At 43.9% G+C, this 13737-nt stretch overlaps 1 protein-coding gene across 1 annotated transcript in view; it reads left to right on the top strand.

Annotated features, from left to right (window-relative positions):
* Positions 1 to 12512, top strand: part of LOC131285734 (uncharacterized) — a 39289-nt gene extending 26777 nt beyond the window's left edge. The window contains exons 2-9 of the mRNA XM_058314591.1: positions 1783 to 3330; positions 5071 to 5297; positions 5526 to 5679; positions 5823 to 6092; positions 6912 to 7172; positions 7272 to 7472; positions 11359 to 11537; positions 12006 to 12512. Coding sequence (XP_058170574.1) covers positions 1783 to 3330; positions 5071 to 5297; positions 5526 to 5679; positions 5823 to 6092; positions 6912 to 7172; positions 7272 to 7472; positions 11359 to 11537; positions 12006 to 12512 — 3347 coding nt within the window. The remainder of the gene's footprint in view (positions 1 to 1782; positions 3331 to 5070; positions 5298 to 5525; positions 5680 to 5822; positions 6093 to 6911; positions 7173 to 7271; positions 7473 to 11358; positions 11538 to 12005) is intronic.
* The last annotated feature ends 1225 nt before the right edge of the window (positions 12513 to 13737 follow it).

Genomic DNA, 13737 nt, shown 5'->3' with positions numbered 1-13737 from the left:
TACACAATGTTCAAATAACAGCGTGCTGACATCAAAATGAACGCAAACCAAGAGTGGAGCTCGTAATGATAACAAATCTCAAATGATGTACTCAACCGCGTGTCTGATGTCTTTCCAAACATCGTATTCCAAAACGAAATCAAATTTAACGTCACTTGTGTGGAAATAACAACCCACATTCAATCGATCGTAAAGTTGAATGAACCCGGGCAGGATAGTTTGGTGTTTTTTTTTCTTCGACACAATCCATTCGCAAATCAAAACGGAAAAACAACCGCCATAAAAATATGTTTAGATGACGGACGGACGGACCGTAAAGGAAGCCGTTAAATTCCGCCCCCGCAAATCTCCGCCAGTCCGACCTAGTTCTAAGAATGACGCTGCATAACACTGTCGTCCCTGGCATGAGTGCGCAGAATGGAGATGATGGCGGTCAGCCATGCTTTGCAAGATGGGAATGAAAGTAAGGAGCGAGGGAAGGAAAATAAAGATCTGCCCACAGAGGAGGATCAATCTATTCCGGGGCCTCAAGCCATCGGGGTCATCGGGACCCTCCAGACATTTCCATCATCCTAAATGTGTCTATACTTAAGACCAAAGTCAGACTTATTTATTTTAAAAGAAATCGTTATCCATTTTACAAGCTTGCAAAAATGTCACATAGTTATTTATGTTTATCTGTAATAAATAAATATAATAAATAATATATTCTAGAGTAATAAACTCTACAAAAGTACTTGAAAAATAGCAAGAGAAAATTTTTAAAAACTGCTATAGTTTGAACCCGCTTTTTTAACTTTTAATTTTCAGCCGGATTTCGAAACAGATTTAGTTTTCATTTATTTCTATAAATTCATCAACAATATGATGTGACACGTAATTCACATTTCCTTATCTACTATTTGCATATTGTTTATTGTGTAACTAAAAAAATTCATCATATTCTCCTAAACAACCTAAACAAGTAAAAACAATTCCCTAGCTATCCGAATCTTGCTGTTCATTCCGGCATCCAAATCCTCAATTCAGACGACAGAATAACTTTCTATTGGAAACTTCTACTTTTTTATTAATAATTTTCCTCTTTTTTATTTCATACTGTTTTACTTCTTTTAACAAATTCACTACTCACATTAACTTCGTTTTTTCTTCTTTTAACAAATTCACATCTATTTTACTGTTGAAAGAAAATCTTTTTAACAAAGTTCGAATAGCTACCATGTGATACTTTGATTTTTAATGGTCGTACAATACATTTTAAATTGCTCTAGAATTATTAAATCCTTTGATTAAAATCGATATCTATTAGGATAATCATTTACATGAGTAACAAACCAAAGAAACTATATTCTATCAGGGCTTAAAAGTGAAAATTAACATTGATTAAGCAATATTGAAGAATATCTTAATTCTAACTAGAAAAAATATGTATGATCTCGCTCGCTATCCATGTCTAAAAGAGAAAATATAAGCTGAAAAATAATATTGGTGGTTTCTTGGGTTGGTATCCCGGGGTCTCCTTATACTCAGGGCCTCCAGGCGCTGCTCAGTCCACTCGTAGGTAGATCCGCCCCTGTCGGCCAAGTAGTCGAGTCATAAAAGGTGGATCATCAAATCGTGAAAGAATTTTAAGCTGCAAATTTCGCGCTGGGAGGCTATGAAAACTGTGGTGCAAAACGTTTCTTTGATTGCTAGAAAACTTCAGAAAAATGCGAAGCTGTGTTGAATATTTTCTGATCATCCTCTATTCCCTCTTTGCTCTCTTTCTCCCTCCGTTTGCAGGCTCGTTACTGACACATGTGATTCCCATCCCGGGTGCATCGGGGACCTCGGTGGAAACCGCCAACAGCCCGCAGCTGGGCAGTGGAAGCAATATGGAGGATCTGTACCACCGAATACTAGATGACAACGAATTTAGTTTGCGCGAGAGCAGCCGATTCAACCGACACAGTGAGGTGCGGGACCGGAAGCCCCCCGTGGCGGGCAACGAACCGCCCCGTAGCCACATTCCCCGGGATCCACCCCGGTGGCACGGTTCGACGGCGAGCCAGCGGGTAAACAATGATCGCCGGATCAACTTAGAGCCTCCCCGGCCAGAGGGCGCTAGTGTAGGTAATGTAATGAATGTTTTCGAAAGGCTGGATGAGGACGAGGGTGACGGTGTGGCCGGCACGCCGAAGGATCCACTGGAGGAGGATATGCACGATCAGCGGGAGCTGTTCGAGCGCGAAGGGTTGGCGAGTGTGTTACGCGACTCGGAGGTGCCGCCGGAGCGACATCGGAGTGGGACGGAGGACACGCACCATCCGGCGTACAAGCGACATCGACGTTCGTTGATGCGTCGCAGGTCGATACGGATGAAGGAAGCCGAGGAGGAGGAAACGGCAGGAGCCGATGCGGAAGGAGCGAAAGACCCTGAACCGAATCGGAATCCATATGTTGTAGAAAATCCGACTCACTCTCCTGATGACGATCCCAAAAGCCATCTCAGTGCGGAAGGTGCGAGTAATTATGGTATCAAAAGTGATTTTTCATCGACACGGAACACACCGAGCGTCGTCCCAACGCCGGAAGCTGCGATAGTTTTACAAAATGTTAGCCTCGACGGGGCGCCGAACCGAGCTCACGAGGCAACATCGGCGGTCGCGCCAACAACACCGCCTCAAAGGCGCCCCAGCGAGCATCACCTTAGCGGAGCCGATCCACAGCCAGCTGCCATCGGGTTCGACAGTTTCAATTTGCTAGATGACAGTGTCTTCATCGCGTCCGGCCGTAGCCATCGGAACTCCAGCGACGTACGGACCGGTCGGTTACCCCCGCTCGGCACCGACCTGACGCTCGACGAGCATGGGAACATTTTCGGCGACGGTGTCGGCGAAAACTTTGACGAACAAATTATCTTTCTCAACGGACCGGATCTGCTGGAGACGAGCGTCGAACAGCAGCAGATGGTGTCCAAGTCGAAGGTGGCGCGGGAAGCGATGGACGAGCCGCAGGCACTACCGCTCCGGCCCATCATTCGCGGCCCCTCGGAGGAGCACGTGGTGGAGGACAACGTGGTGGTGGTGTACGCCGACCAGCACGAGACGGTGCGGCTGAACTGCGAGGTCGACGCCGACATAACGACGAGCGTGTGGCTCAAGGACGGCCAGATAGTGCACGTGATGGACAAGAAGTCACGCACCGCCGACATCCGGTTCGTGCGCGAGCCGCTCGGCGGGCTCACCATCCAGAACGTGATGCTGGAGGACGACGGCGTGTGGCAGTGCGAGGCGGAGAACGCTCGCGGGTTCTTCTTCAATGGCCGCCCGATAAAGCTGATTGTTCTAGGTGAGTTTTGCGCGTCGCTGGCTCCGGGCCATGGAAGGAAAATTAACGTTGGTTATCAGAGACGAGCACCTTCGTGAAAGCGTAGGCTCGTCTGCCATAATACAACTAATTTCCTAATTTTGTTTTCATCAGATATCGTTTGTCCTTTAAATCATCGGTTTATTTTCTGCCATACATTATTATGCTGTCGCTAAATTCGAAATAATCATTTCGGTCGAATAGATAGAGAAAATAGATAGAATAGATAGAGAAAAATAGGTTACAGTTATCAAAATATTGTATCGTTCTACTTCAAACTTATGGTTTGTTACGAAACTAGCCCTTATTATTTTGTTTTCCAAACATGTGTAACTTTTCAATGTTGTTTTCTATTTTTTGCAAAGTATAATCCCTGGTTTAAATTACTGAAAAAGTATTTTGTTTCTTTCCTACAGTTCACTTTTAATAAGCTCCATTTCTTATTTTTGCGGATATATTTTCGACATTCTCAATTAATGTTCAGCTTAATTTGATTTTGGTATTATCGTCGTCTTGAAAACTATATTGAGTGTATTAAGATATGGTTTCGTTACTATGTAAACTTAGCTTAGAAGGGGAAATAAGTTTTTATTCTTTTGTATCACAAAATTGATAAATTTATAATGTTTTTTGGTTCTTTTAAAAATATATTGTACATTTTAAACTACTTAAAACTTGTCTTATTTCTTTTCTATCGGGTACTTATTGACAAGAGTAAAACCTTATTTCTGCGTAAATTATTTCGACATTCTCAATAGTTCTTTTGAAATTGACGGTATATTTAAAATTGACTAATTTGATGCATTTGTTAAAATATTGTTGAATTCTTCTAGAAACTTATGCTTAGACGTAAAAACAATCGCTTTCATTTGTCTCTTAAACACATGAGATACTCTTGTATTTTATGTTCATTATTATGAGAACCATTAAACTTTTACCTCCGGTTTGAACTGTTTTAAGAAGTCTTATGTTCTTTTCTCTCTCTTCTTTTTGACATGATCCTTTTCTAATTTTATGCGAATATCTTCGATATTTTTAATAAGTTATATTGATTCGAAGTTAGATTTGTCTTTAAATTAAATGAAAAACTAAATGTTATTGTTTTGAACTTTCAAGTTCTAACAAAAGTATTTGACCATAGTAGTAAGGAAGAGACGTAGGAATGTTTGTATAATTAAGTTTCTTTGAACAACTTTCATGATACAACTTGCCTTACCAAAGCATGTCCCAAACTGGCTGTTGCATAATTTCCAAAAGTGATTCTTACTGCTTTTACTGAAGCTTTGATCCCAATTTTTATGGTGGCTCTCTTCCCTAATGGAAAGATCCACCTTTGACAATGTTCGTTGTCTAGAACAATCAGAACTACTTCGCAACGAATGATTCCCAACACAAAACTTCCTCAACGGATGCAGTGGCAGCGTAAAACTTTTCCCGTTTCTCATTCTTGGTTGCGGCACAAGTTGCTTCCTTCGGAGCGGTACCGATTGATCTGAAAATCGATGAGCAAATACCGAACAAACAGTCTATCTTTGTTATCAATCAGAGGCACCCGGGCAAAGTTTGCTCATCGCCTACGCTTCCTTCCTTCGCTTTGTGCATGTTCGGCAAATTTTGCAACAGCCATCCGGACGGATTCCGTTCCCGATTCCTTGTACTTCTTTACACTGGGGACACTTCAATCACAGTGGTTTCATTTTTTTCTCCCGCATCCCATTGCAGATCCACCGAAGGAGCCGTACCTGCTGATCGATTCCCGGCGGCTCGATGCGGGCAACATGTTCATCCCGGTGAAGGAAAACTCCGAGCTGACGCTCGCCTGCGTCAGCGAGGGTGGCAACCCCAAACCGGCGCTCACCTGGGAGGTCCTGCTCAGTCCCGGCATCGACCGGCACGCACAGAAAATCTCCAGCGAAGTGCTCGAGCTGCAGGAGATTAAGAAGGACAAGGTGAGTGTGTGAGATTTGGCAGATTGTAGCCGTATCGTGCATGATGGATGAAATGGAAATTAGCGGCAGCCTTCGCACCCAAACCATGTGTGTGTTGTGAAAATATTTTCAATTTTACCAATACACGTTGGGCGCGAGTAACAAAGCAAAACGAGGAGGTTCGTCAGTGGATGTCGTCCTTTCATGTTTGTTTGTTTGTTGTCTGCTTCTTCGGGCCCGCTTCTGCAGGACAAGGAACCGTACAAGATCAACAGCGGGGCCATCTCGGAGGTGAAGCTGCCGGGCGTCTTCCGGGTGCACCACAACGCCCGCATCCTCTGCATCATGGAACATCCGACGCTCAAAGTGCGCCAAAACGCATCGATTCTGCTCGATGTGCAGTGTGAGTGGAATTTTTCATTAGCCTTCGTCATCCCGCCCGGAACTCGACGGGTTTCCGTTTGATCGCTGGCAGTGCCTGAACAGAGCCGGCGTTTTTGGATTAACATGCAATTTTCCCGTGTCTTTCTCGCTTCTCTTCTTCAGATACGCCATCGTTCGCCATCACGAGAACGCCCGGGTTCGGTTATCCGCTGCGGGAAGGGATCGAAGTTTCGCTCAAGTGTGACGTCGACTCCAATCCGCCCAGCACGCCCCTTTGGCAGAAGGACGACGGGGACACGCCGGTGCCGCAGATCGGCGACGGGTTCCTCAACTTCAGCTCGATCCGGCGCGAACATTCCGGCTGGTACAAGTGCACCTCGAGGCATCTCAATTTCCAGTACTCGAGCATCGGATACTATCTGAGCGTTCGCTGTGAGTAGCGCTTATATTCAGTGGTTTCAATTGGTGTTTGGCATTTGGTTTTTTTTGTAACGATTTTTCAGACCCAATCTTCAAGCTATGTTGCCAACTTTTCCATTGATTTGGTTTCGTTCGTTTGCTTTCTTCTAGGCACTCGGTGGAAACATTTTCTTTACGCTTATAAGACTTGATTCCAACCTTTTTTTGATTGATTGGTCGGTTGGAAAATCAATTTTGCAAAAGTTCTAATTAAACAAATGAAACGTACAACAAGCGCACCGAAGCAATGATTTATCACCTAATCAATATGCCCTTAACTGGGTCAGACGAAGCCACGATGTTACCGATGGGGACTTCCAAGCCGACTGGCAATCGTCGCAAAAACTGGCACCATCGCGTGCAAAAGGTGTGCCGTTTTGCTGTTTGCTTGCTCTCAACTCAATTAAAAATCAATCTTGAAATATATTCTTCGTTTCCTACCCCTCGGCACAAATGCTTCCTAACCTACACTGCCAACTTTTGCCGCTCAATGGGTGAGGGTATTCTAGAATATCTGCATCGGTAGGAGTTGCATCTGCAATGCAGCTTCGATTTCCTTTGCCATAAATTAAACGTTTTCCAATTAATAATAATATCCACCTACGACAACTTCTCCACTTAGAGCATCGAGCAACTTTGTGCAGGGCAAGGATTTTTTAATTTGCAAAACCTGTGTGTTTGTGCGTTCCATACAGTTATAGGTCTATTTATATAATTTTTCGCAACCACTAAGAAATTTTTAAGAAACGACACAAATAAATAAATTCTCTTTTCTTGCATCCGGACTTTTAGATGAACCAGTCGATGTGACATCGGAACCGGTCGAACACGATCTCTCCATGTCACCGTCATCATCTTCCTCCTCGTCCTCATCATCATCGGCGGCGTCGTCCTCTTCGTCCGTCTCGCTTTCCTCGGCCGCCGCATCCCCGAGTGGAGGAAACGCTGCCACCGGGTCTGCGGCCGCCTCAGAGCAGAGCGGTTCCAACTCCTTCAAGGCTGGCCAAATGGAGGTCGAGCTTGGTGGCTCCGTCACTCTACAGTGTCCTCAAGGTATTTGTTTTTCTTGCACTCAAAACTATATTGAGGCTTTAGCTATATCATTTTGAGTTACAATCCGTTTTCTTTTCTTCACTCTATTCTTTCTCCCAGGATCGCTAGGTTGCTGGTCGCACTTGGATCCGGTGACGGCACGATTGAAAGGCCTTGGAGCAGGCATTTATACTCCGACGGGGCAGTTTTCACTGAAGGACGTCGTCTACCAGGACGCCGGCACGTACAAGTGCGTGGGTCAGAATGCGAGCAATCGCAAAAAACTCGAAGTCCTGCAAACCGTTTCAATCGCTGTCAAAGGTAAGTCAAAATGAAAGTTAAAAATAAATAAGACCGGTTTGGACGAGGGGAATATTTCATATTTTATCTAAACATTGGTGGCCTCGAATGTGGCCTAGGTTGATGGAGGCCTTCAAATTCGATTCTTTTGAAAACTCCCCTCGTCTAATCAACCGTCATTAATCGTACGATTGTTCAACTCCCGCGTTAGATTTTTTATTCTAAAATTAATACGCCAATCAGTCGATTGAAATTACTTCAATCTATTTTCATCCAGGATAGGGTCCCCGGTACACGACCCAACGGATGTGCCGGATGCGTGCATTAAATATCAACGTTCAGCCTGGCCGATGATGAGCAATGATAATTTATAATAATGCCAATAATTTGCAATCAATGGCAATGTTATTCGCATGATGAAATCCGAATGGAAGTATTGTCACCGGGACGGGGTTTTTGATTGTAAATTGTGTTTTTCTTGGCGTGGAAAACGAGGCTCAGCGTACGTCACGAGGGTGGGGAAAAAAGGAAACTCATAATCAAACAAAATGAATGATTTGATCTATTTTCATCGAGGCTGGATTTTAAATCCACTGAAGCGAAAAGGTAGCGGTTGGTGTTGGTGCAATTAATTATTGTTCCATGGAACATAAAATGAGGCATGCTTTGATAATCATTTTGAAAATGGCTTGGAACAAGTTCATAAATATAAAATAAATAAATTAAACACTCGTCAAAGTAAAATTTATTATGCAGGTAGATGGAAATACAACTTTATCACTTTATAGAAAGTTTTTAGTTTACAAGTTATTTTATCTAACCAACGTAAAATTCATAAATTCTCCATTGCGACCCAAACCTCGTTTCCGGGGCCGGTTATCCGTAATTGAAATCTCCCAAAAATAAATCCATGACGACGAAAAGCGGAAATAAATTACTTCTTTTCAATTTGGAACGGAAAAACTCGCGACAGTGTGCCAGAAAACTTCAATTACGAAGCGCAAACTACACGTTGCCGGCGTGCAAACACTTGCCTCCTTTTTTGTCGCCCCTTTTTCGCCCCGAGTTTGGCCTCGCTTTCCATCGTCCTGACCTACTACGATGGGACGATTATTTAGAAACTTTTGCCACCTTTCACCGATCGCCATAAAACCCGATGGAACCTCGTCGGAGTTTGTCGCCATTTCGCGGAAAGCGTTTCCCGATGGCATCCAATCTCGGCTCGTTACGATAATTGAAATTCTGCTCCACGGCCAAGTCGCAATCCTGAAGTAGTGTTTTGTAAACTCGCGCTATTTGCGGCGCCACCTTCTGAAGGGAGCCAAGTGCTTTCCACACCGGTGCTAACCGTGCTCATATGGACATTGCTCTGCCATTACCGTTCGCGCAACCACGCTATTTACGTTGCGGCCTGGCTCGTGTTCCGTTTTCGTGCAGCGTGAAAACGTCCTCCGACGGACGGATGGCGGATTTCCGGTCCTGGAGTAGCCGCTGCAAAGCCATGCGCGTGGACTCCACTGCACCCCGGGAGCGAACCGCTCTGGTGTTGACATCGAGTGAATGTTTCAACAGCCGTCACCAAACGGCCGAGCTGTAAACGTTCAACAGGATGCGTGCCCCCGGTTCACGCCCTCGTGGGCCTTCGTCCCCGGCCAGCTGCGGTGCAGGATGTCCATATGGTCCGGAACTGGCAAATCGCGTCCAGATAGAAGCGACGATGCCGAGCCGCGTTTATTTACTAAAACCATCACACAGCGCGGACAAACCTTAACACGCTTCATGGTAAATTAGTTTTGCGGTTACAAATCACAAACTTGTGAGGTTTTGGACGAGCGGCGCTCATGTGGGAAATTTGTACCCGATGTTATGCTGTTTGCTTGTTTTTATAAAGGAAAAAGTAACTTCCTTGTCAACGCTTCAAATAGTCCTGAAAAGCTTATTTTTACTGGCTCAAGAACTGATTAAGTTAAATGGTGATTTGAATGTCCCCTCTATCCAAATTTATCTATAAAATTATATGAAAAATAAAATATAACTAAGTCAATCCATACAAAAAAGCATTGTGTTATCACAAATGTTAAAAAAGAAAATCAAAAGCTACAAACGAACCAGTTTTTAATCCATAACAATACTCGCCGTTTCCTGCTGTTGTTGAACTCGATTTCCATATGACAAAATAAATTCAGCATCAGAGTGAGGCAATGAATTGAATTCAGACAAAAAGAGAAGACATAAATCAAAAAGCGATGTCCTAACTTTCACTGGATAACAGCACTCCAATACTATTGTTGGACACTATTGCTTAACGCAGTGCGCCGAGGACAATTCGATTCCCCATGATGATAATGTGTTATTCATTCTGTTGCTTTCACTATGGATGGTTTTTCTGCTCGCTTTGTAGCAACCATAAGTAAGCCATCGGCCGGGAGGGAAAGAAGTGGCCCATTTTCCGGGGTTTTTGTTTGAGTGCGCTTGATACAGATGGAAATGCGTATGATAAATCGAATTAGGGCAATGAGAGATTTTCACTAACAAAAACCGAAAGTCTATACCGTCCTTTGTGTGGATGTTGAACATTTTTCCGCGAACAGGATGCCATATGGGTGTTTGTAGTATGTTTGATTATTTTTACGTTTATAACAGTATCAGTTTTATTGATTTCAAGTCCTCGCGAAGCGTGAAAGTGTGTAACAATAAGTGTGAAAATAAAACGTCGAAGCTAAAGCGCAGAATGAAGTAAACAATGAGTGTAAAAAATCATCAAAAAAGAAAAAAAAGAATTTTCATGATGTTGTAGGGAAAATATTAACGATAAAATACTGTAAACGAGTAAAACCTACGCAATCGCAATATTTTACTCGTTTTTTTATTTCCACCAGCGATATCGAGAAAGGATTTTCTTAGATAAGTTTTCAAATGGTAACATTCGCTTTCATAGAGTCGTTTTATCGCATTCTACCTACAAGCAACTGGTAAAGTGAAAACATACATTTCTATACTCGTTCGAAAAGAAACATTTTCAATAGTTCATCGAAGAAATCAAATTTTTAAACTGCATCCCGGTTGCACTTTACCGTAACATTCGATACAATCATTAAAATTGTAGAGTGTTTGCTTTGCCATACACAACCACCAAGCGGTACGTCGGTAGCTTTTAGTTTTTGCAACTCAACAGCGCGACCGCGGTTGACCACCGTGACAAACCGAACACGAGTGGAAAATTTATGATTGTTGTTGAATAAATGAATTTGACAGGATGCCCCGGTTGACCGACGAGTGGTTTTCTACATTTCCGCAGCCGGCGCGAGAAGTGTGAAAAACAACTGGAGCCACCGAGTGGAAAGCTTAGGATAGGAGGTAAAAAATAAAACCCATTCGCTACATAGGCGTGAGAATCTGAAACCGCATTTTAGCACCATCGAGTGTGGGTTTTATTTAATTCGATTGCAAACCTCTTCATTCCACTTGACAGGTTGAATCAGAATGGTCATTAGTTTTGTATTGCGGAACACTGAGAGTATTTCATACTGAAACTTGGCGTACTGTTGTTGCATAAGAGAGGGAAATTAGCTTCACCATGATATGGCTGCCATTAACAACCGAATTTGATCCCTAAAGTAAGATTAAAGCTATCTTAAATGAAACATCTTGACAACGTTATAAAGTGACCGTCCACGAGCAGGACTCACCCCCGGGCTTATTATAAGAATAATCATTTAAATGTCTCCCAAGGGTGGCTTTATTTTTAATAGGATTTTTCAAACAGAACCTTTCTAAACAGACACTTTCAGTAACATTGCCTACACCTTTAACGGCAGGCATAAGGAATTTGAATTACATCTTTCAGTGCGTTTCCTCCCGGTTTTAAGACATCTCGTTCCTTCCCTTCTTTCTTTCTTTTAAACAGGGGCTCCGAGTGTAAGTGCCAGGAATACAACCCCCGTCGCCTATCCCGGATCACCGTTGCATCTGTCCGTGGAGTTCTGTGCCAACCCTCCGGCTTATGCGGCCCGCTGGCTACACGGCGATCGTGTCTATACGCCCGGCAATCAGTACGGTTCGGACGTGCTGGCCTACGGGTTTATCGTAAGTATAACTGTTCAACTTTTTAAGTAGCTTTAAAATACGTTGCTTTAAATATTCAGCATGTACAGCCTATTGCATACCAATCAGGCGCAAACATTTCTTTTGGAAAATTGAAAAGGTGAACAATCAGTCATACATTTATGTGTCAATACCACTCTTAGTTGAGGTAAAGTGAGTCGAGTTTTCCAATCATTCCCTTATTGCCATCAGCATTTTGTGTGCTTTTGAAAAACTGAAAACTCACCATTTGCTCCTTCGGTTGATTACAAACGTGACCGCATCTACGGTGAACGTGAAGTTTCGCAAATCAACCTGTACCTATTCATGGCCTACCAGGCATCCCTGTGGAGAGCGTCATCAGGTTGAGCTCTGATATTTGCACTCGAATGGCACCAGTTCTACACGGAATGGTCCGGATGGATACGTTTCAATGCATTTTTTTTTGTCCTCCCATCACCCTTCCGACAGGATCTGCCGACACCGTTCTGCAAGGAGGCACGTTTAACCTACGTGCACATGCACGAGAAGGTTCCGCGGACGTTCTACTTCATCGTATCGTCGCCGGGCGGCGTCGCGGAGGCCGTCTTCCGAGTCAACTACACGCTGAAGCACAAGCAAATCGGTTCCTCTTCGGGCGCATCCGCTTCCGGAGCCGGCTCCGGCCCGTTCGGCAGCCCTCCCTTCTCGCTCTCGGCGTCCTCCTCCTCGTCCTCCTCGTCCGGGACGACGGTAAACGGGGGCAACTCGGGCTACAAGATCAACACCAACACCATCAACACGGTCCCGGGCAACGGGCTCGACGACGACGAGGAGCTGATGGAGCCAGAAGAGATTCATTTTCCCATCTTCGGCACCGGCGGGGTCGGCGGAAGTGCGAGCCGTCCGGGATGGCTTCCGGTTTCCATCGCGCTGACCGTTGGGTCCTGGGGCATTGTTACGGTGTTCACGCTGGCCCGCAGCTGGACTCACTGTTAGCTAGCGTAAGGTAACCTCCTAAACTCCACTATCGTATTCCCTAAACTATTTCTCGATTGCGTTGTTACCTTTGACAAAGCTTCGCTTTCTTTTCGCACCGCTCAAGAGGGTCGCCTTTAAGGAAAGGAAAGCAATTGCTGCGTGCTGTAAACTTTTAACAACTCGACCGGGGGCGAGCTACAGATATTTTTTTTTTTTCCTCTATCGATCCACAACAATTTCCTGAGGTGTTTCCTATTGCTTGTTCATTCCAAGCGATCGTTCGTTTAGTGTCTCCTATCCTTGCCACTTCACTTTTTCTACGTGATGGCTTTCGAGCACACCTCTGTCCGTTGCTCCCTGGGCGGTACCTCTTCCGTGCCGCTGATTGTACGGTATTCTAAAGCAAATCGGAGGGATGTAAAACATACACATAAACAAAAAAAATGAAACATGTAAAGAAAAAACAAACGATCGAGCTATTAACATCCGAACCAGAACCATAATATACACCTCATTGTAATGATGCAGCGGAGAGCAGGAGCATAATAAACATTTAAAAACAAATCCCTACACGGAACCTGACGAGCTGGAAATGGACCCAATGGAGCGAAAACGTGACACCCTTTTGGTTTTTGGGAGAAAGTTCATATATATTTATTCGTGGCAGTCAAACGGGGGCAGCCGACATCGATGGTGATGTAAAATGCAGCTTTTTTGGTGAACTTGTTGTTTTGAGGCCGAAATGTTATTTTGGCGATGAGAAGAAAAGAAAACTGACAGCGCAAGTGATTCCAACCTTATTTCGAGGGAAAAGAAAGGAACATATTTCTATCTTCTAACGCGTGGCGGTGTTGGCGAATGTTAAGTTTGGGAACCCTGAAGAAATCCCATGCAAGAACACCGTGGCGGAAGAAAGCGGTAGGTATAACCAACGTTTAGCAAACCAAATCGATGATATACCATGTACATATTAGCCAAACATTTACACGGATGACATTTAAAAAAACAGAAAACTAGGATCATAAGCAACACGATGCAAAACGAGTTTATGAGTTTGACATTTTTATTTCTTGAAACATGTTTCTTTTCGACTGAAATCGTTTCCTGTTTCAATCGACATCATTGTTGTGTAAAGCAGTACTAGTTTCGAATGTAAGATCAAACATCAAAACCAAGTGAACGTTTAGGGAATTAGGCACTTTAAAATGCCGAACAAAAGAAAGTTAATGCACGTGGCCGGACC

Source organism: Anopheles ziemanni, chromosome 3 (genome assembly GCF_943734765.1).
Source record: "Anopheles ziemanni chromosome 3, idAnoZiCoDA_A2_x.2, whole genome shotgun sequence".
NCBI classification, from domain to species: domain Eukaryota; kingdom Metazoa; phylum Arthropoda; class Insecta; order Diptera; family Culicidae; genus Anopheles; species Anopheles ziemanni.
Note: the sequence above shows the minus strand (reverse complement) of the source record. Positions and strands in the feature narration are given on the sequence as shown.